The sequence below is a fragment of the Pollachius pollachius genome (assembly GCF_949987615.1).
Source record: "Pollachius pollachius genome assembly, chromosome: 10".
NCBI lineage: Eukaryota > Metazoa > Chordata > Actinopteri > Gadiformes > Gadidae > Pollachius > Pollachius pollachius.
The window spans coordinates 13,445,731-13,466,135 of NC_136943.1; the positions used below are offsets into that span (position 1 = coordinate 13,445,731).

General features: G+C 43.4%; 2 protein-coding genes across 2 annotated transcripts; one reads left to right on the forward strand and one right to left on the reverse strand.

The window, feature by feature from the left end:
- Positions 1-605: 605 nt before the first annotated feature.
- On the reverse strand, positions 606-16,136 carry matr3l1.2 (matrin 3-like 1.2). Its single transcript, XM_079745122.1, has 21 exons — positions 16,017-16,136; positions 13,670-14,675; positions 13,009-13,070; positions 12,280-12,321; positions 11,609-11,712; positions 10,918-10,976; positions 10,504-10,617; positions 10,037-10,162; positions 9,615-9,791; positions 9,123-9,247; positions 7,078-7,693; positions 6,595-6,700; positions 6,337-6,353; positions 5,313-5,435; positions 4,841-4,969; positions 4,193-4,321; positions 3,856-3,986; positions 3,252-3,558; positions 2,679-2,844; positions 1,823-1,938; positions 606-787 (listed from the first exon to the last, which is right to left on the reverse strand). Exons 2-21 carry the CDS (start codon positions 14,480-14,482, stop codon positions 725-727), a joined length of 3,525 nt encoding a protein of 1,174 aa, XP_079601248.1. The 5' UTR covers positions 14,483-14,675; positions 16,017-16,136; the 3' UTR covers positions 606-724.
- A 404-nt stretch (positions 16,137-16,540) lies between these two features.
- On the forward strand, positions 16,541-19,293 carry LOC307081797 (polyadenylate-binding protein-interacting protein 2-like). The gene is made up of 4 exons (XM_079745131.1): positions 16,541-16,667; positions 16,894-17,107; positions 17,462-17,647; positions 18,434-19,293. The coding sequence occupies exons 2-4, from the start codon at positions 16,910-16,912 to the stop codon at positions 18,497-18,499; spliced, it is 450 nt and encodes a 149-aa protein (XP_079601257.1). The 5' UTR covers positions 16,541-16,667; positions 16,894-16,909; the 3' UTR covers positions 18,500-19,293.
- Positions 19,294-20,405: the final 1,112 nt, after the last annotated feature.

The following is a 20,405-nucleotide window of genomic DNA, read 5'->3' on the forward strand; positions in this document are numbered from 1 at the left end:
ATACAAATATTTGGGTACTTTTTCTGATGGCCACCTGTCATTTGATGAGATTAGGGCCATTGTGAATTGAGGAAAACAGACCCAACTCCCCCACAAACTAAATTCCTTTTCTCTCTCTGTCACTTTAAGTCAATTCACTTCAGGGTTCTTTTATTTATCGGTTTCACACCCTCAAAGAAAGACAGAAACAGCATGGTTAAAATCGGTTCCAAGATCAGATTGAAACAAATAATTATTTCTGTAACCAACCAATCTTTCTGAAAGCAGCGAGGGCTCTCCGTTCCCATTCAGGCTTCCTATGTTGTACTTGCTTGTAAAAATAACTGCAGTTAAAGAAAATCCACCCCTTTGCAATTTGCCTTGTAAATGCTCCATAGGTTTTTTTATATAACAAATATTAAATGATATGAAATAAAATGTCCGGTTCAAGGGCACAGAGACGGTAAGACAATAATTTCTGTTACGGCGTTGTTTTACCAACAATCTTTCTAATTGTGATATTTTGGTTTAAGTACAAGATTTCAGTGTTCTTCAAATACTGGAGGTAATTATTAAAGTTCAGAAAGTATACAATCACCATACAAGTTCTCTTTTTTTACATTTATTGAAAAAGATCAACAGTTGCAACATTCAACTTTGTTTCTTGTAGTGTGCATCACATTCAAATCCCAAAAATGAAGACACACAGCTTGGTAAATACCATGCAGTCAAAACAAAACAAAAATTATTCAGTTTTTCTCCCTTTCTTGGGGTTTTGGGCCTTCGCCTGCTCTTTTTCAAGATGTTTCTGAAAGAGAAGGTGGGTAGAGATGGTTAGCCATTAAAACCTTATTGACTAATAACTACTTCACTGAATTCCCATTAAAGGAGCCATCACACTTGGCTATTTTGTGATATAAAGATGCGTTGCCACTGCAGGAATTGGCCACAGAACTAGGAATCTTTGGTGGAATAAAGTCCCGCCAGTGATACTCAGACCTATATTAAGCAGTGCCAACAAGAAAAACTAAATCGCTTCGATTCGACACGGTCTGTGTGAATGGCAAACTCGAATTCCAGATTAATCAGTGGGTTTGGTGGCTCTTTAAGTTCCAATCTAACCTTATTATCTGCATAATAACTTCTATAAAAACAGGTTGCTTACAGTGAGCGTGTTCTCCACGCTGCCTGGAAGTGGAGCTTGTAGTATGAACGGGCAAACTAGCAGCAAGCGACGGTCTATCAGCAGCATCAGAGTTGAGCCGACAAAGCAAACCGATGTGGTGACCCGCCTCACTCTGCCTCTCATTGGTTGGTCCTAGAGCTGAACGATTCATCTAACCCCAACCAACATCGCGATGTAATAGAACGCCATTTGCAAATCGCAAAGGCTGCGCTAAAATAAAAAATATATATATTTGACTTTTTTTGCTTTTGGGATATTTGTGATTTGTTACTGTTGGGTTGGCTTGTTAACTGGAGATCAGCAAGATTCATATTTTTTTTCTTTTACAATTCAATAGTTGAATAAAAATTTTACAATATCAATTCAAGCATCAATTCATCTCAGCACATAGGCCTGGCCTAAATGAAAGAGCAGCTTACATATTTACTGCTTCCAATGTTGTATTAGTCAGACTATAGAATGATTTATTGCTTGTTTAGTGAATAATGCAGAACATAAGAAACTTTAAAAAGCTAAAATGAAAAATAAATCGCATACTAAATCTTAATATTGGTTGAAATCGCAATTAGATCATTTCCCGAAATTGTTCAGCCCCAAGTGGTACGAGTGGATAGCGTGGCTGGGACGTAGACGAGGCCTAGCCTAGCAGCGCAGTACCTGCAGCTTGTCATAGTGCGCCTTGCTGCTGCAGTGGACCTTCTTGGCCGTGTCTTCGTTGGAGTAGAAGAGGAAGCACACCCTGCAGTAGTAGCCCATCTTCACGTACTCCACACCTGAGGGGAACCACAGTGGGTCAGCACACAGCCCAGCTCAAGTCACAGCACCCCTACAATACGGATCTTTACAGATCTTTTATTTGTTTCGTTAAACATGCACGTCTCCATTTTTAGCATACGTTAAAATACAATCCATATACAGGTACTTTTAAACAAGAAATTTAGTTTTAGATACATTTCTCTAAGGAGCGGGTAGGGGTTAGGGTACATTTCTCAAGGATGCCCAGCCTGCCTATTTCTAAGAACTTTGATGATAGTTCCTGGACAAAACTAAATCTTTGTTTGTTTCCTTCATTTGTACATTGATTAGTTCAACCTATTTGTTTCATTACAGCGACTTTCTAATACACACTGCATGTTTTGCCGTGCTTGTACTTAGGCACTGCGACCCTGCTGCAGTCAGGAGATCACACCCTAGCTACTGGAACAGGGGTTCCCAAACTATTGTGTGCCACGACCCACCTCCCACCGCTTGAGACCGAGCTGAACCAACCAAATATATTGTTGAAACTGACAAAATACAAACGAAACACAGGACTAGGGACAAGGGCTACATTGTGGAGTCTAATGCCCGCAGACTAGGGCAAACAGATCTATTTTTCTAAATAATACATTTTCAAAGTTGTGAATGTTTATTGTGAACCCAGGTGGACCCAGGCTGCGACCCCCTTGTGTTCCGACCCTCAGGTAGACCCCCCCCTGCAGGGAGCACCCTTCCATAGATCAGCCCCACTCACCGAGGGGGGTCTCTGGTTCGTACGGGGCCAGCGGCAGCGAGGCGCTGGTGGGCTTGGCCTCCGTGGGGGGCTGGGGTTCAGGCGTGGGGCTCTCAGCCTGGCTGGCTTTCCCAGCGGCACTGGCAGATACCTCCAGCTCCCCTTCCACCTCCTCACACTTGACCTCCTACACAGGGGCAGAACCAGGGGAGAAGAGGGCGAGGGTTCAAGCTGGGAGACCACCAGGGAAGTGCACTCCTGAGGGAGGACTTGTGACCCAACACGCCCTTCATTTCATCCCAGATGGCGATTTCAGGACAGGAAAAGGAATAAGGGAGGGATTCAACTTTTTTTTTAATAAAAATATGCAGAAGATCTGCAAGAAAATATTTGTTTGCATAATATTACAATGAAAAGGAAGTATATCTATATAGACTGAGAGATATATGACTCAAATCTGTGTCCATAGTAGATTATCCATGTCCCATAAAGCAACAGTGCAAACAAGTCAATAAGTAGTTCATGGCGTGGGGAGTGGAGGGCCAGGAAGGACGCTCTAAAGGTTTGCCTCTAGGAGCAGGAGGTGACACTTACAGCAGTCTTCTGGCTGTCAGGGCTCTCCTTCGCCTCCCCCGTCCCCAGGGTGGGGGGCTCTGCACCGGCGTGTGGCTGCGTCGCTTCCCCCGACTCCTCAGTCTTCTCCTCCTCCTCCTCCTCCTTCTCCTCCTCCTCCTCCTCCTCCCCCTCCTTCTCCCCCGTCTCCTCTGGGACCTTCTCCTCTTTGGGTTTCTTGGAGGGCGGTTCCTCCGTGTTCCTGGAGGTCTTGGAGGAGGTGCTGCTGGTGCTGGAGATCTCCCTCTTGGCAGGCCTCTTCACCCCGTCCTGCATGGGCCTTCTGTGGCTGAACCAGAGATGGGGAAGAGAGGGGTGGTTCCAGATTTTAAAACTGCAATATTTTTTATGATTATATGATGGCCTTACAAGAAAAAAAACAAATGATGATATGCAACATTAACAGTGAGCAACTATGGATGTTTTTTTTTATATATTTTTACTTGGTAGAGGACCGTCTCAATAGAAAAGCCATGGTTTCTCAGTCCCTTTGCAACTTTGCATTGACTTTTTGTTCCAGGTCTGTTACCGTTGTCCGTGTATGAGAGTTGAGAATAAGGAGTGTGTTGGAAATGGACAGACTCACCCGTACTTGAGCTGCTTGTACTTCCTACTGACGTAGACACTGAGACGCTTGTTCTGCATTTTAGGTGGGTTCTTTTTGTAGAAATCTGACATTTTCTCTGCGTCCTCCGCATCTTCCATCTCGATGAAACACTGAGGAACACAGACACCATTGGTTTTTCACACGCATATTACTGACCCCTCATAAAGGTGAGCTGTGCTTTATCAACACCAGACAGGAAACCAGGGTGTCACAGCAGAAGGTGCAGGGGTACACTGAATTAGAGGTCACTCAACACCATGACAAACACAACCAAGTAGCCCACACCTCTTTCCCTTTGACAGGACGTGGGGATTACCTCTCTGCGGATTCTGTTGAGGAAGTATTTCCTGACTTTACCGAAGGACTCGGCGAGCTTCAGGACGTCCTCCTCCTTGTACTTGGTGTTGGGGAGCTGTCCGACATACACCACTTTACTGGCACCACACTAAGCGGGAGGGGATGTCTTAAGTCAATTCAAAGAATGAAGAAAAGGAAACACAGCCTGACTAGGGCTGAACGATTAATCTAATTCAAACCGACATCACGATATGCAAATCGCAAAGGCTGGGATAAAAAAAAAAATCTTTAGGATTTGTTTCTGACTGGAGATCAGCAAGACTTGTTTTTATTTTTCTTTTACAATTCAATAGTTTAATAAAGATTAGTTATAATATCAATTCACACATCAATTCATCTTAACACATAAGGAAAAAACACAAAGGAAAGAGCAGTTTATATGTTGACTGCTTCCAATGTTGTGTTGGTCATACTATAGATGATTTATCGCTTGTTTAGTGAATAATACAGAACATAAGGAACTCTAAAAAGAAAACGCAATAATGGTTGACATAGTTGCAATCACATTACTCCCCCAAATGGTTCAACCTTAAGCCTGACCTGGCATACCAGAGGCACTAGTGCCAGAAGTCCTGCTTGATGGTGAGGCCACAGGCGCCGGACTCACCTGGATGGTTGGATAGGTTTGGGAATGGCTGATCCGAACAGGTTTTCCACACACCGTCGCCATGACGTTGGAGTTGTAGAACCGTGCCATGGCTTTGGCCTCCTCTTCCGACGCAAACTGCAGATACGCCTGTTGGGTTTGAATACAATGAACACAGGCATTTCTATTCCCCCCCGTTTGAAATTGATGACCCAGTGCCGTTCATTTTCTAAAAACAACCCCTAATGGAACACCAGGTGTGTAGATGGGATGGACTGTACCAACTGTGTAGTTCCGGATCAACCCATCACACATCTTTGTGGACAGTCCCCTGCCACTTTGGGGCAAGTGGGTCGATTTTTCTAATGGGTTGTAGCAAGCAATCCCCCTCGCGCCTTGTGATAATAAAAGAGCGACCCCTTTAAGCGACGGCAGTAGGCGAACATTAAGCAACAGGTGCGTGTTCAACGGCCGGTGTGGAGCGGGGCTTCACCTCGGGCCTCAGGTCCAGCACCAGGTGTTTGACCACGTCTCCGAAGGGCTTGGCCAGCGCCAGCAGCTCTCCCAGGAAACCGTAGCCCCGCCGGAACCCCACCAGGTTCACCACCCTCATGCCCTGGGGGACAGGAGGAGAGAGCTCAACACCACGTCGGGTTCGGATATCTAGTGCATCTTTCACCCGGGTTTGGTCTCATATCTAGTGCATCTTTCACCCGGGTTTGGTCTCATATCTAGTGCATCTTTCACCCGGGTTTGGTCTCATATCTAGTGCATCTTTCACCCGGGTTTGGTCTCATATCTAGTGCATCTTTCACCCGGGTTTGGTCTCATATCTAGTGCATCTTTCACCCGGGTTTGGTCTCATATCTAGTGCATCTTTCACCCGGGTTTGGACTCATATCTAGTGCATCTTTCACCCGGGTTTGGTCTCATATCTAGTGCATCTTTCACCCGGGTTTGGTCTCATATCTAGTGCATCTTTCACCCGGGTTTGGTCTCATATCTAGTGCATCTTTCACCCGGGTTTGGTCTCATATCTAGTGCATCTTTCACCTGGGTTTGGACTCATATCTAGTGCATCTTTCACCCGGGTTTGGTCTCATATCTAGTGCATCTTTCACCCGGGTTTGGTCTCATATCTAGTGCATCTTTCAACCGGGTTTAGTCTCATATCTAGTGCATCTTTCACCCGGGTAGTCTCATATCTAGTGCATCTTTCACCCGGGTTTGGTCTCAAATCTACTGCATCTTTTTTTTTTTTTTTCATAAAATTTGTTTGTTATTCATAAAATAACCGCATTACGATATACCAGAAAACTTTTTGTACATTAGTGCAATGGCATGGAGCTAAATAACAGCTACATTAATGCAAATATACAGGTTAATTGGAGAGCCTCCATGTTAAAAGACAAGATAAATAGAGGATTGTTTTGTGTGCCGAAATCGGTTTAACAGCAGTTTATCAACACTCTACAAACACAGAGGGATCAGGACAACAAAAACTGAGATAAACGTACCCCTTTTCTTGAATTATCTGCAGAAGAGGGAAACAAAAACAAACAAATGTCAGTGATTTTAAGAAATGTGCTCATGATCCGATTATGAGAACCACCGGCAACCATGAGAAACGATGCCTCTACACTTCCTCTTTGTTCCATAAGCTTGCAGGGAGCCCGCCATTTTGGGACCCTGACCTATTGGACCACAACATGCATAGTACACTGGAGCAGGAACAACGCGGTTCGGGGGTAAGGTCCATGAGACGCGTTCCGTACCAATGGAGTCCGAGTGCTCCGAGCGGTCGTCCTCGTCCTCCGCCAACTCGTCCAGGGTCACAAAGTCCTCCATGTTCTCCGGGAAGTCCTCGTTCATACTGCCCTCCTGGGAGGGGGAGGACAACACCCACGGTCACAACGGGGGCCAGATAGTCTGGCGGTTCGGACTTCAGGCCAAATGGTTCTGGGTTCAATCCCCAGCGTTTTACCGTTTATGTCTGGTTATCCGTCATGTTTGAATGGAGGTAAAAAATCCTTACTTTAACCAACACATCTATTATAATGCTGAACTATGTTTTATGAAGTGATTCAATTAGTTGACCAACTGATTAGTCAACTAATCATCAAATATTAGTTCAACTACATGGCCCTAATGGCAGGTTGTATGTAGCAGTATCCTTTCATAGATCCATGGTGTAACGCGTGTGTAGCAGTGGTCTGTCAGTACTTCATGGTATAAACTTATATGCAACATTGTCCTACCATGTCTTCATGCAGGTCGTCTTCGGCCATGTCGGAGGTCTCTGCAGGAACATCCTCTCTGCCCTCCAGGTCTTCACCCGGTCCACTCTGGCTTTCCATCTCCCTGTCCTCGCCTCTCTCATCGTCTGCCTCCTTCTCCTCCTCGGAACCGTCTTTCCCATCCGGAGCGCTGTCAGGGAGATCCTCTCCTGACGCCTTCTGGACTTCTGTTGGAGGCTGCTTCGGCTCCTCTTCATTCTCCTCCTCTTTCTCCTCCTCCTCCTCCTCCTCTGGAGCTGAGGACTGTTCCTCAGACTCCTCCACCTTCTTTTTCTTCAAGTCCTTCTTCTCTTTTCCTTTGGACTTGTCGTCTTCCTCCTCCTCCTCTCCTTCTTCCTCTCCCTCCAACACACCTGCACCATCCTTCTCCTCCACTTTGGTCTTCCTCTCCACAGGCTGCTGCTTCGACTCAGGTTTCTTCTTCTCCTCCCTGCCCTTGGAGGTGGAGGAGGTGGTTTTGGAGGAGCTGCTCTTGGATGGGCTCTTGGATGGGGGAGGGGTGTAGTCATCTCTGCTCCTTCGGCCCCCGCCGTCCCCTCTGTCTCCCCGGTACGGCTGCCCACCTCTCTGGTTCACACTGGGACACAGACCACTCTTTGGTCAGATTCCTGGTTTATGTCACATGTGAATTAACAGAACAATGAGCAGCAGTCCGTAATGAATGGACCTAGGATTGTTATGGTTATTGTTACTCCATATTTGTAGAAACTGAAATATGGGTTTTATGAGCTCATATAAGCGCCTCAACAACACATACACCAGGGGAAGTTTTATACATATTTTTTAGATTAGTTTCAAATAACAAAAAAAAGATTACAATTGCAAAGAGTATATTCCAATTGACCTGTCGCTAAGCTCCGCCCATAGAACGCAGATGAGCCAATGACAGCCTTAACTATACTCGGATATCAGCTTGGACAACTCAATTGAAACAACAGGGAGGAGGTATAATATAAAAATCGAGTGGTTGTTTTTGTTTGTGTAAAAAAAGGAAACATGGTAAAACGATGTGCTTGGGATACATGTAACACAAACAGCCGGTATCCCGAAAGGCTGCAGAATGGGGTATATTTCATCCCTTTTCCCAAGCCACAATGGGACAAGAGAAAGTGTGTAATGTGGATCAGAATGTGCGGCAGGCCAGGATACCAACTGAATTTAAGCTTGTTACCTTCTGTATGTATTTTAAAGTTTTAAATATACCCCTCCACAGCTTAAATTGAACCCAGGGTCTTTTTCGGCATGGAAACCCATAAAATAAGCCCACCAGACACCTTGATAATCGAGATTATTATTATTATTATTATCGGATTATTGTAACAGCCCAAATGGCTTCCATGTTATTGGCTAGGGACACAGCGAATGCTTCCAAATCGGCATTTTTAACCACTAATATTGCTCAAAATAGCACCAAACCTCTGCAGTAGCATGATCAGGGTCCCTACACATAAAACGAAGCATCAACAACTTAGTTAGTGTACCGGGAGTTTATTAAAAAAAGCCTGTTTTCCAAGTCTGTGCCTTACCGGTAGGTCCATGCCTCTATTATATTATTTACAGCAGCCGGTAAATCAACTTGTGTGGACTTCCTGGAAACATGGACCAACCGGTAAGGCACAGCCAGAATTACACTTTAATGTAGTCCCTTTCAATTGATCCTGGAAGAAATTAAATCCTTTTATGCCCAAAACCTCTCCATAACTTGCTTTGATACTGTCAGCTGACATTTTTCCATATGTTTTTGTTATCGAGTCTGGTTTGTATGTCTGAGATCGTCATGGTAACGACAGCGGGGGTTACTTAGCGACAATCAGCGGTCAATTAAAATAAGGGCAACTGATGTTTTCACCCTAGGTGAAAAGACATCATCTTAAGCCGTTACGGGGTGACACATGGTCCTCAGCAGTCGTGATGAGCAGGCAGTGCCTGCACACTGCCTCTTCTCCACCCCCAACGCCCAGCCACCAATGGGGAACTGTTGGCTGAGGGGCAACCAGGGGACTCACCTGAGGGTCTTGTACTTAGTGCAGACGTTGAGTCGGATGGGCCTGCCACGGATATTGAGAGGGTTGACGGTGTAGTACTTCACCATCATCTCTGCATCCTCCTGTGAGCCCAGCTGCACAAACGCCTGAGACGGGTCGGAGCAGTGGAGATATACAACGGTTACAAAAGGGCAACACAATACACCAAAACCCTATTGAAGCAAGACAATATTCAAAATAAATGACTACAAATTTTAGCAACCTAGCAATTTAGCGAAAACATCGACCTCAGCAAGGCCGAGAAAAGGGAAATAAAACATATATAATAAATACAAAAGTATGAGAAGTACTAGAAGTAGTAGTAGTAAACCATCCATACTGCAAATCAACAGCCACTATATTCCTGATCCTAGTCTACTCTAAACCCAATCTCCTCAAGAGACACAAGTCTGGATTGACCGCTAAAACAACATGAAGACACCGTGCTGCTGGTGTGTGGGTCTTGGCGGGTACCTCCTCGTTCAGGAAGAGGTGTTTCTCCACGGTGCCGAAGCGGCCTGCGATGGTGAGCAGCTCCATCTTCTTGTCCTCCTCCCTGGGCAGGTTGGAGAAGAACACCACCTGGCTGCCTTGACCCTTCACCTCTCTGGGGCTGCGCACCATCGTTGGCACAGCACCACGGTTCTTTTTCTGGAGGAAACATAAGCTTTAATCAAACCCCAAGGAACAAAGCACCAGTACAATCATTGTTCTTTAACGGAACCACAGCCGTGTGCTCTGGGCTTTTCTGGGAACACTTCAAAACACACTATTCAGAGTGCTTTGCATAATGCACATTTTAGAAACATTTTAGTGGCCTTCCAACCACCTCTAAAGCAGAAATACATCTTTCACGGCGCAAAATGAAAAGGGAAAACTGGCCGAGGGCCGGTTACCTCGATGACCATGAGGTCCTTGGACAGGTAGAAGGTGAGGGGCCTCCCATTCATGTTGGCTGTGTGCTTCTTGTAGTAGTTCACCATGTCCATCGCCTCCTGGTGATTATCCATCTCCAGGAAGGCCTGGTGGGACCAAATTATGTTACAGATCTCCCTGCACTAAACGCCTCACTGCGGAAGAGGAGGGTTTCCCAACCGGGGGTTGTAGCTGCACCTCGTTTCAATACCATCATATGCCTCTTAACCATCAAAGCTTTTGTCTTTTTTAAATCCTTGTATAGTCATTTTGTAGCAATATATTTTGTAAATCTGTCTTTATCTGTCTTTTTACCTAACTCATTGTGTCTGAGTTTGTTCTTAGTCATTTATTTGAATTGATGCTGCAACACTTGCATATCCCTTTGGGGATAAATAAGAACTACCACCCGTCTCTCCATCAAACGCAAGCGAACCATCAGCCGTACCTTGTTCTTGAGCACCAGGTGCTCTCTCAGGGTGCCGAAAGGTTCGGTTAAGGCAATCAAACTCTTGCTGAGAGGCTTTCGGTCATACTTGGCCACCACCACTCGGCTCATTATCTAGAAGGGACAAAGGGTAAGGTTTTACATCAACAGCCAGCTAGGTAGGACACCTCACACCGTACAGTATCCCCCGTTTGACCACAACAATGGTACAGTTGATAAGCATTCAGACTAGCCATGAAGTGAAGCATGCCGTTTTAAAATTGTGTCACGAGCCAAACGCCCTACTTTATCAAACCCACAAAAGCATTTGTGTGTACAGTGGAAGATATCATGAAGAAGCATGTACTTCATATATATAGTGACACATCAACATGACATAAATATAAACATACATAAATGAACATAGTGCATTACCTTTGAATGTCCGGAATGTTGCATGCCCTTGTTCGAGAAGCCAGAGTTAGGCCCACCTCCTATGAAGAAACGGATGCGGAAAAGAATATAAAATACTTAATATTAGTGGGACTTTATTAATTACAGTGTTGAGGGATGGCTAGTCAGCAGAGAACAACATTTGGATAGAGCGAGCAAGTGTTTGATCCCCCAGCGTCATTCATGTCTGGAAACATTAGGTATTCCACGTGAACCAATGCAATGGCAAAGAGGGATGGACAAATCACAGCACACTTGCCGACATTGCCCGGCATGCATTACTAATAATAGCGGGGGCACGTCGAACATGTTCTGCCATCATGGCGACACAATCCATAGGCACCTCTGGCTTGGGCGAGGGGAGCAAAGCCAGCGGTGGCTCAAACTTAACAACCAACTCTCCCTACGCCATCATTATTAAACCAACTCAGATTGAGACAGGGAAATCAGTTAAGGATAGGGAGTGTTCTGTATATGTTCTTGTGGGTCTACTGCATTATTTGTTATAACGCTGCTAAGGCACAATAAACATTTTGTACAATAAAGAAATAGATCATCCAATTTGACACGGGTAAGTGTCGTTGGACACTCAGACATAATAAATAATAAATCCTACATATTTAGAAATGTGTATCGTGTGGATGATTGACTTGTTCCAGTGACCAATGCTTACCCCAGCTGGAGGGCATGCCACCCGATAAATGGCCCTGAGACATGGGAATCGGCCCCAGCAGTCCAGCAGAGAGATTGGGCGTGTCCATGTGATGGCCGCCGCCCCTAGAAGAATATATGTATTTTATAGTTTTATATTCGTTGCGTAGTTGACCCTTTCCTTGTTCCAATAAATTAATTGCCCATAATCACCTTGTGGATGATTATGGGCATTTGATGCATGTGCTCTGTGCATTTGATAACCACAGGACACTTTTACTTTGTTGTGTTCTCAGCGTTATCGTTTTCAAACAGGCTAGGAAACACTAGACTGATTTCAAGATTTGTATTTGGATGTGTACAGCTGGGTCAAACTGTTGCTTTGTTTCATCCCAAAGTACATTAGCTGTTTGTAATGCTGTCATCAAGTACACAAGTTCAGCTTATCTTAAGGATATGTAGGGAAGTTCGGCTTGGATATTCAACCATGGGCGTACAGCTAAATAAACCCTTTATAGCATTTGTTGTTCAATGAGCACACAATTTGGTAGACTGATTATTATTGGTGGACCGCAAATCATATACAAAAGCCACTAGTTGCAACTCGCAATTTGTGACATAATGATTGTGTAGCATTGAAATTAACATTACATCAATGGTCTACTTTGAACTGATACCAGATGTGTGTCTTACCCAGATGTGTTTTGGGCCATCCCTGGGTCCCAGTCTGGGTACCTAGAGAAACACGTCATTATTTACCCACATATATGATAGTTAGGATTTGAATATGGATTCAAATTATGAAGATGATAATAATAATTAAGATTAAAAGTGAAAGTTAAGTTACATGGTAAATCCTATTTATTGGCAATAAACCAAGTGAGTATCCAATTTCAGTATTAGGATCATTTGCCTCCACAATTCATGTATAGTCAGTTTGACTAAAATTATTGCAAATGAGAAAAATGTACACCAGAAACGTCAAGGTAATCTAGTCCAGTCATAAGAATAGTACCCTCCTACCCCGGCCTGCCTTAACCTGCCATTGGGCCCTGGGGCTGAGAGGTTTCGTAGGCCCCCTGAGAGGGGATCTTACAATGAAGATGTGTCAATTCATTTCCAACATTTTGCCGTTGTCGATGGGGGGGGGGGGGCAGGGGGGAGACGACTTATTACATTATTATGCCATCATCATTATCATCATATTAGTTGAAAAACTGCAATATTATCGCTTATCGCAATAATTTCTCGGGCAATTATTCGCCCAGAAAAATGTGTTATGGTGACAGCCCTAATCCTACCAAGTGCTCAACCGTTTAGTGACCTTTAGAAACGCATTTGTGTGTTGACGTTTAACTTCCACTTAAAAGACGCTAAAAAAAACAACAATCTAAAATCCCTATGTCTGTAAAACAAACTTACATTTGAAGAAGATGTTTCCGGTTCTCTGCATGACGAAGTCCATTAGTGTGCTGATTCCACTCCTTAAAGACATGTAAAACCTTTAGCCTTCATTACAGAACACCCCCCTAGCCTGACCTACCGACTTTCACACAGGCATTGATAAGACACTTACAACTTACTTTCAAATATCCTGGATAATTTGGTCTTTGTGTGTGAATAAAAAACGATATGCATACAAGAATTAAATAAAAAGGTATGAGAAGAATTGCCCTGTATGAAGAAATCTAGACATAGTTTAAAACGCAGTTTGAAGGATGTTACAAAATTGGGGGAAAACTTCTAGTAATATTGAAATCCCCAAGTGGTATTTGTAGACAAGTTTAGGAATGGTTGTAAGCAAAGAATTCCTGAAAGCAGTGAATTTCCCAGATTCTGGATCCAGGTCTAATGACATGACCTGGATCCAAGTAAACTCAATATATTTTCAGGATAGAGCGATATTACATTAGCAAATCTCCAGTCAATGAATGTTATAAAATGGAAGACTGGAGTAAAGGCGCAAACTTGTGGACTGACCACAAATCAAGGAACGTCGCTCACCTAATCTGGGCATTACATTATAAACAAGGAAACCCCAAGAGAAAAAAGGGCAGGGGGAAGAGCCAGGACTGGTACTCACCATGTTGGAATGCACGTCAAAGTCACAAAGAGCACATACGTGAGGGAACATGTTGGGGGTGGCCCCCAAAAAGTCTTGAACTTTGCCTTGGGACGGCGAGCCCATCCTCCTCTGCATAAAGTCGCTCTGAGAGGACCCCATGGCATGCCCCCCATAGGAGTCACGTCGGGAAAGATCTGAAAACTGTCCGTCTCTGCTGCCGCCGCCACCACCACCACCGCTACCACCATTATTGCCACTGTAGCCAAAGTCATAGCCCCGGGAAGAGTTGGCGGACTGCATGGAACCGTAACCGTAATTGGCTTGGGATTGGCCACGGGCTGAAGACTGCCCCATGGAAGGACCACCCATCCTCCCCCCATGCATGTCGTCCCAGTCTTCCCTGCCTCCACGATAGGAGGTCTCAGGGGACATCGAAGGTAGATCTCTGCCGGCCATGTGCCTGTCTCCAGCGTCGCCCTTCCGACTCTTAAGCTGCATGAGTATGTGGGGCAGGGTCTCCACACTGATGTTCTCTTCAGGGATCTGTGCGAGGGCATCGAGGTCCGCCGGCGACAGCCCTAAGCTGGCGAACAGCTTCATGGTGCTGCCAAGATGGCTTCCACCGCCACGACGAGCCATCTGGGAGTTGCGGTCCTGGCTGTCCACACCACTACCAAGCCCCATGCCAGAAACCATGTTCCCCATTGGCCGGCCCTGCGGCCCAGATCGTTGCTCGTTCATGCTAAAGTTCAAGGTTTCTGCTGCTGCCAGGAGCCCCCGGCCCACGGCAAAGCCCTTCTGACCACCGTCAGATGGGTTTTTCTGTGACATGGTGCTCAAAAAGACGCTGTGGTCTGTGGTGCCGAGTAGAGACAACTCAAGATACAGAACCAAGCTGGTGGTCTATGTAAAAACTGTATTCTCTGCCGTGGTCGGATGGCGTTTTTCAGGCGAAGGTGAAAAGAATGATGACAGTCTAACTCAAAAAGGACAGTCTTTCTTCAGGGAGGCAGAATGTTTTCAGCTGAAAGAGAACCAGGTAGGTAAATATGAAAAGGTTGCCTCTTTCATGAAAAAGACCCAACAGCTCTGTGGTCCAAAGCTTCATTTACATTAATGGAAAAGTTAGCCCTAGACTTAGACGGAGGAGAAAATGAAGGGCAGTCAAAATGCACTGAAAGGCTGGGAAGAAAAAGGGACAGTAACACAGAGAAAAACAGGCACTATAGGCTCTGGATTGAACTCAAGAAAAGTGTAGGATTATAGAAAAATCGAAACTTCCTTCGATCATAAAAAGGGATATTTCAATATTCAAAAAAGTAGAAAAATTGCTTCATATGAAACGTCAGACTATGAAAGGATTCGTATCCAAGCAAACGTCAGAAAGACGCAATAAGGAAGACATTTAGGAAGTTAAAAAGTATCCAATCAAAATGGAAAAGAAGATAATTTCACGACAGCAGACTATGTTAATTAACATAAATTAGTCTGGCCGAAAGATTTTCAATATGTGTAATATCAAAAGCCCCTTAATGGTTATGCTTAAACTCAGCTCGCAGTATGATAATTTAGATGAGTGGGATTGTGTTTGGGCTTGTACATCAGAATGCATCCGATTTTTTGTTGGCAATACTACACCATATTCAGGACTCAAGAGTAAATTGTAGCACTGTGAAATCCTAAAATCAAACACAATTTTTTGTTTTGACGATTTTAAAATGCAAAATTGCCGTTTCCAAACACAATACAATCGTCCCTAAATGACAAAGAATTGTACCATTTGTTACTGAACATTATGACCAAATCAACATTACTAGCATCTCGATAACATACATTCCAATGCTCCTTTGCTTCCAAAATGGAATGGATAGCATTGCAATGCACAAGCCCTGCGGGGAGTGAACTCCATGGTATGCTGAACATTTTTCTATCCCTGGCTTAACCGATTTGCGCAGTTAACGGAACAAATATTTGCCTCCCTGACGTTTGTCTGCCCCTGGTTGCGTGCGCCGATCTGGCTGGACATTGCCCAGAAACGTTTATATATTTGCACATGGATATTTGATTTACCTACATACATGAATCAATGTGTATTTATATATCTCACATATGCATCTAAATATTTGCACGTTAACTTAATTTACTATGTTGTTTGAACATTTTGTTTTATACGCATGTGATATCGCGTGAGGTGGCGAAAACTAGCAGAATCTACATTTGCTAGCTAATCTGTGTCGTTCTCTTGGTAGCTTCACTTAGTATCTTAAGCTGTCTCCCAAATAACACCACTCTCACAAGTGCTGGTTAATAAAATGCAACATTATTAACTATTGTTAGTGAATCATACAATGTAGGTTGTCCTTACCTTTTATTTTAAGCACCGATAGCTCGATAGCTCGGTAGCACGTCGAGCTAGTCTAGTCGCGTCTTGCGAGTGCCTGCCTACTAGCTAGGATAATACGCTCTGAATTATCTAAATACTACGAGGATATCCTTCGTTTAGTGTACCCTGTGAGCCGAGGGTGCGGGTTGTCTTTTGTTTAAGTAGTTGCAGGTTGCTGTTTTTTTTACTTTTTTGTTCCAACCATAGTATATATTTAAGTTACAATATTATCGTACAGTATCTTACTCTTTATTGTCTTGTTTTCTGGTTTGTTTTATTGTTAAAAAATACTAAAAACGACCGGCCCCTACTGTTGATTACAATCGAGTGCCCACAAACGGAAGGGGGCTGGTCCTGCTACAAATATGGGCCAGTCGGCTATAACCAATTGCCGACGGTTCGTGTGATTCATCCAATAGTGGACGAGTACAGTCAGATTCATCCAATAGTGGACGAGTACAATTAGGTTGTGGTCAAGTACAGTAGATTCATCCAATAGAAGACGAGTACAACCAGACAGTCTACTTGTAAACAAACAGCCAACGCGGCCATTAAAGGACAGAGAGGAGAGTTCGTTGAAGAGTTACAAGGATTCAAAGTTTCAAGGTTACCACCGAATGTGGTGTTTGTCAGGTACTTTTTATCAGAAATTACTTGAACCCGTGTGGTATATGGTAGATTTTATCGGCCGTCTTTGTGTTTTTAACCAAATATGTCTAACATTAATGTGTAATGGTATCTGGCTATTGTCCTCAAGCTAGCGGCCACCGTATCTAACTCCATTTCTTGTAAATTTTGTCTTTCATTTGAGGGCCGCAAACTTTTTAACGACTATCCTTCTATTTTGATGATATTTCAGGGCGTTCTAATATAAAATGAAAGACCCGAGTCGTATCAACAGCAATAACAACATTAGCAGCAGCATTCCAATCATGACCATCAGCAACGATGTCATCCTGACCAATGACGTCATCCTGACCAACGATGTAATTATGCGCAACCAGTTCAACTTTGACGACAACCCCTTCGCCGACTACATGTGGATGGAGAACGAAGAGGAGTTCAACAGACAGGTGTCCCACGAATACTATTCCCTTCTTTATAATGTTTCTCCTCCATTATTAGACTAAAGATTGACAATAAAACCAAGAATGTCCATTGCTCGCTGGTTCCAAGATCTGAAGTCAAGGATCTACGGAATTTAAAGATACCTTAATGCTTGTACTTTGAGATTAAATGGAGATTACTGTACATGTATACAGACTATACTAACTATAAAAATGAATACTCAATTTGGGGCATGCATTTAAGAGTATTGAGATTCTTACCATGTGTGGTCCAATGATTCAAACCCCTTATTCCCAGCTGTGTTGAGCTACACCATGCCCATCGCGCAGGTATTTAACTTATCTCCTGCCATCCTAAAGGTTGAGGAGGAGCTGAAGGAGGAGGAGTTCATTGAACGCTGCTTCCAGGAGATGTTGGAGGAGGAGGAAGAAAGGGAGTGGTTTATCCCATCCCGGGACCTCCATTCGCAGCCCAACACCCAGCTGCAGGGCCAGTTCAGCCTGCTGGGGCTCTCGGGGGAGGTGGCCATGTACGAAGACGTTGTGGTGAGAAGGGGAATGTTTCACATTACTATTCGTAACTGAACAATAAGCAGCAGTCACTGAAGCCAATGATAATTCCAGTGTGGTTGTGTTTTTTATTTGCATGCTCATGAATATTACTAGTATATTAGCGCGTTTCAATTTAATAGAAGATTTGCCAATTTCCAAAACACCTTTTTTGTTTGATGATGATTTGAAGTACCTCATACTTTCAAACCTGTGTGTCTTGGAACTTAAGTGGGTCATGTTTCCAATGAGTGCAACCGAAAGCCTGACCTCCTCAACATAGCAATTATTCTTGGTCTTGAAGTTTTGCTTGTTGCTTGCTTGTAATTCAAATAAAACGTGTTTGAACCATTTAAGATATGAAATGGGTAAAAACAATGATTTCAACTAAAGGTCTGCACTGCACAAACACTATTTGTAAATGTAATATGGTGGCCCTGAGGAGAGGAGAGGGCAGTATGTATAAATAAAGTTGAATTTTTATCTCAACTTGAGCTAGATACCAAACATACACCTTATTTTTCCTGCCATATATCTGAATTAACTGTTAAGGTTGAATAACGCTTCTGCATCAAATAGCTGCCACACAGCGGACACGTTATCTCTGCTACATATCTGCATTCTGTAAAATATATTGCAAAAATGTAGAGACCCATGTTGGATATTCCACACAGAAGTAAATTTAGCCTAAATCGCTGTAGATGATGGGTCTGCAACATGACCATAAAACACAACACAGTAACACAACCTCACTTGGATGTTTGTTTCTCCTGTGTCCTCTAGGTCAACAGCAACCTGAACCCCAACGCAAAGGAGTTCACGCCGGGGATCCAGAAGCATGTGATCTGACCCCTTGCCTCCCTGCCTGCTAGCCGAGCCAGTCAGTCGTCCACACTGTGAAGCAGTGAGAGATGTGTGTTGTTTTCAGTTGTCACTCTGTTGCACTTGACTTAGGCCTGATGTGTTGCCAAAGTTCCCTGTTAGCCTTGCATGTCTTGATTTGAATAATGTTACATATGTATGTGTAAAGAAGACATCTGCCTACCTGTTGTAACTCTTTTGAATGTATTATCAGGGCAGGAGGCTTGTTCGTTTTTGCTTGTTACTCAACGTGTTGTGTTCGCATTTAGTTCAGGCAGCAGGTCCAGAATACCACACAGAACAAATCGTCTTTTTACATACATTGTCTCTGTTTATCGTACTTTGATTCCTAACTATGCCCTGAATTGATGGAGTTAGGTTTTTTGCACTTTTATTTCCTTTTATTTTATTCTGTTATTTTATCTTGAGTTTTTATGTGCTGTGCTGTTTTCATTTACTCGTTGCTTTGCATTATCTCGTTACAGCGTAAACCGCTTGTCCTCATTTTGTTGTTCTAGCACAAGAGATTGACTGTTTGACCAGGGTTAATAGTTGTTTGGGTATAATGGCTAGTTCATATTTCTATATTTGTTGGCATCCATCTTCCTCTGTTGCCTGTCATCTCGTCTTGAGTGTGTGGATAGAGAATTCCACTGAGAATGCCACTTTTCTTAAATGCACATAAGAACTGTATAAAAAGTTAAATAAGGAGAAAAAACTTGTAAAAAAATCTATTTTTTCTTAAACTATTTGAAAATAAATGTTTATGGATAAAAAAAAAATTATGTATACATTTGAGCACTTCTCTGGCCTATCTAATTTAAGGACAACAACAAAAAGGTAAATACATATACACCCACTGGCTGGATGAAATGAATGTGATTCAGTCCATAAGCACCTGCCCAGACACGGGTTTGGGCAATTACCTAATTGCCACGTTTATCTTTGTGTTGCGTCAATATAGCTGACTGTACTATTAATACAGCTATCAACAACATGAACGCTTATAGATGTGATCATCATTGGGGAGTATCAGGTTCAAAACAATGAAGAGGTATTGTTATAATGTAAATAAAGATTAAAAAAATATGATAAAGGAATAAAGAGGATAATAAAATGATCAGGGGATAGATGGCAGGCTGCTCTGCTATAGTGTGACCTCACTGTTTAGTTTAAGTGAAGAAGGTCTGCTATGCTACTTATTAGAGGCAAGTCCATTTAAGTCCACTTTTTGTGTTGAGAGTACCATAATGGACAGATATATTGGAACCATAACAAGCAAAACGATTTAAGTTCTTGAAATGTAATAATTCTCAACAATTACACAAACTACCCACATGGCGGCCCTACTGGCGTACCGCTCTCTTTTTCTTTTTAAGTTTTTTCCAAAATCGTGGCTGTGGGGTAAGTTGAGCCAGTCGTTCAACTTACCCCACTATGATGCACTGAAGTTAAGTTAAGTTAAGTTAGGTCTCTAAAGAAGAAAGTGCTATTTCAATGTAGGAGGAGATGGTCTTAATTTTCCTTGCCTAGAGGAGAACATGAGTAAAAATTGTCTCTTCTTACCCCACACTCCCCAATTAATATTGATAGCGGACCTAATTGTAAATGTTGCACGGATCTCTATCTGGTGCATATCTCTTGCTGGCTAAAAAAAAAAAAGCAAGGTGGATGTACAGAATAAGAATAACAAAGGTTTCAACATTAATAATGAAATACTGCATTACTTTTATTTATTTTTTTTACAAAAATTATAGTTGGATGCCATTCCTCATCAGTCAGCGCATCAGATATGGGAGGCGAGGCAGCGTCACGTATAGACACGTCACGAGGCTTAGCCGGAGGCGGCGTCTACCTGGAGCTGGGCTCGTGCCACACAAGACAACAGGTGAAC

Bases quoted from the DNA above. Each gene is read 5' to 3' on its own strand.
- matr3l1.2 (XM_079745122.1), bottom strand. From the start codon at position 14,482: ATGTCACAGAAAAACCCATCTGACGGTGGTCAGAAGGGCTTTGCCGTG. The intron at 4,970-5,312 runs GTGAAGCCCCGC...CAAACCCAACAG, and splicing joins TGCTGGACCTGAGGCCCGAG to GCGTATCTGCAGTTTGCGTC. The intron at 3,559-3,855 runs GTGAGTCTGTCC...TCTCTGGTTCAG, and splicing joins TACAAGCAGCTCAAGTACGG to CCACAGAAGGCCCATGCAGG.
- LOC307081797 (XM_079745131.1), top strand. From the start codon at position 16,910: ATGAAAGACCCGAGTCGTATCAACAGCAATAACAACATTAGCAGCAGC. The intron at 17,108-17,461 runs GTGTCCCACGAA...GCCATCCTAAAG, and splicing joins AAGAGGAGTTCAACAGACAG to GTTGAGGAGGAGCTGAAGGA. The intron at 17,648-18,433 runs GTGAGAAGGGGA...TGTGTCCTCTAG, and splicing joins CCATGTACGAAGACGTTGTG to GTCAACAGCAACCTGAACCC.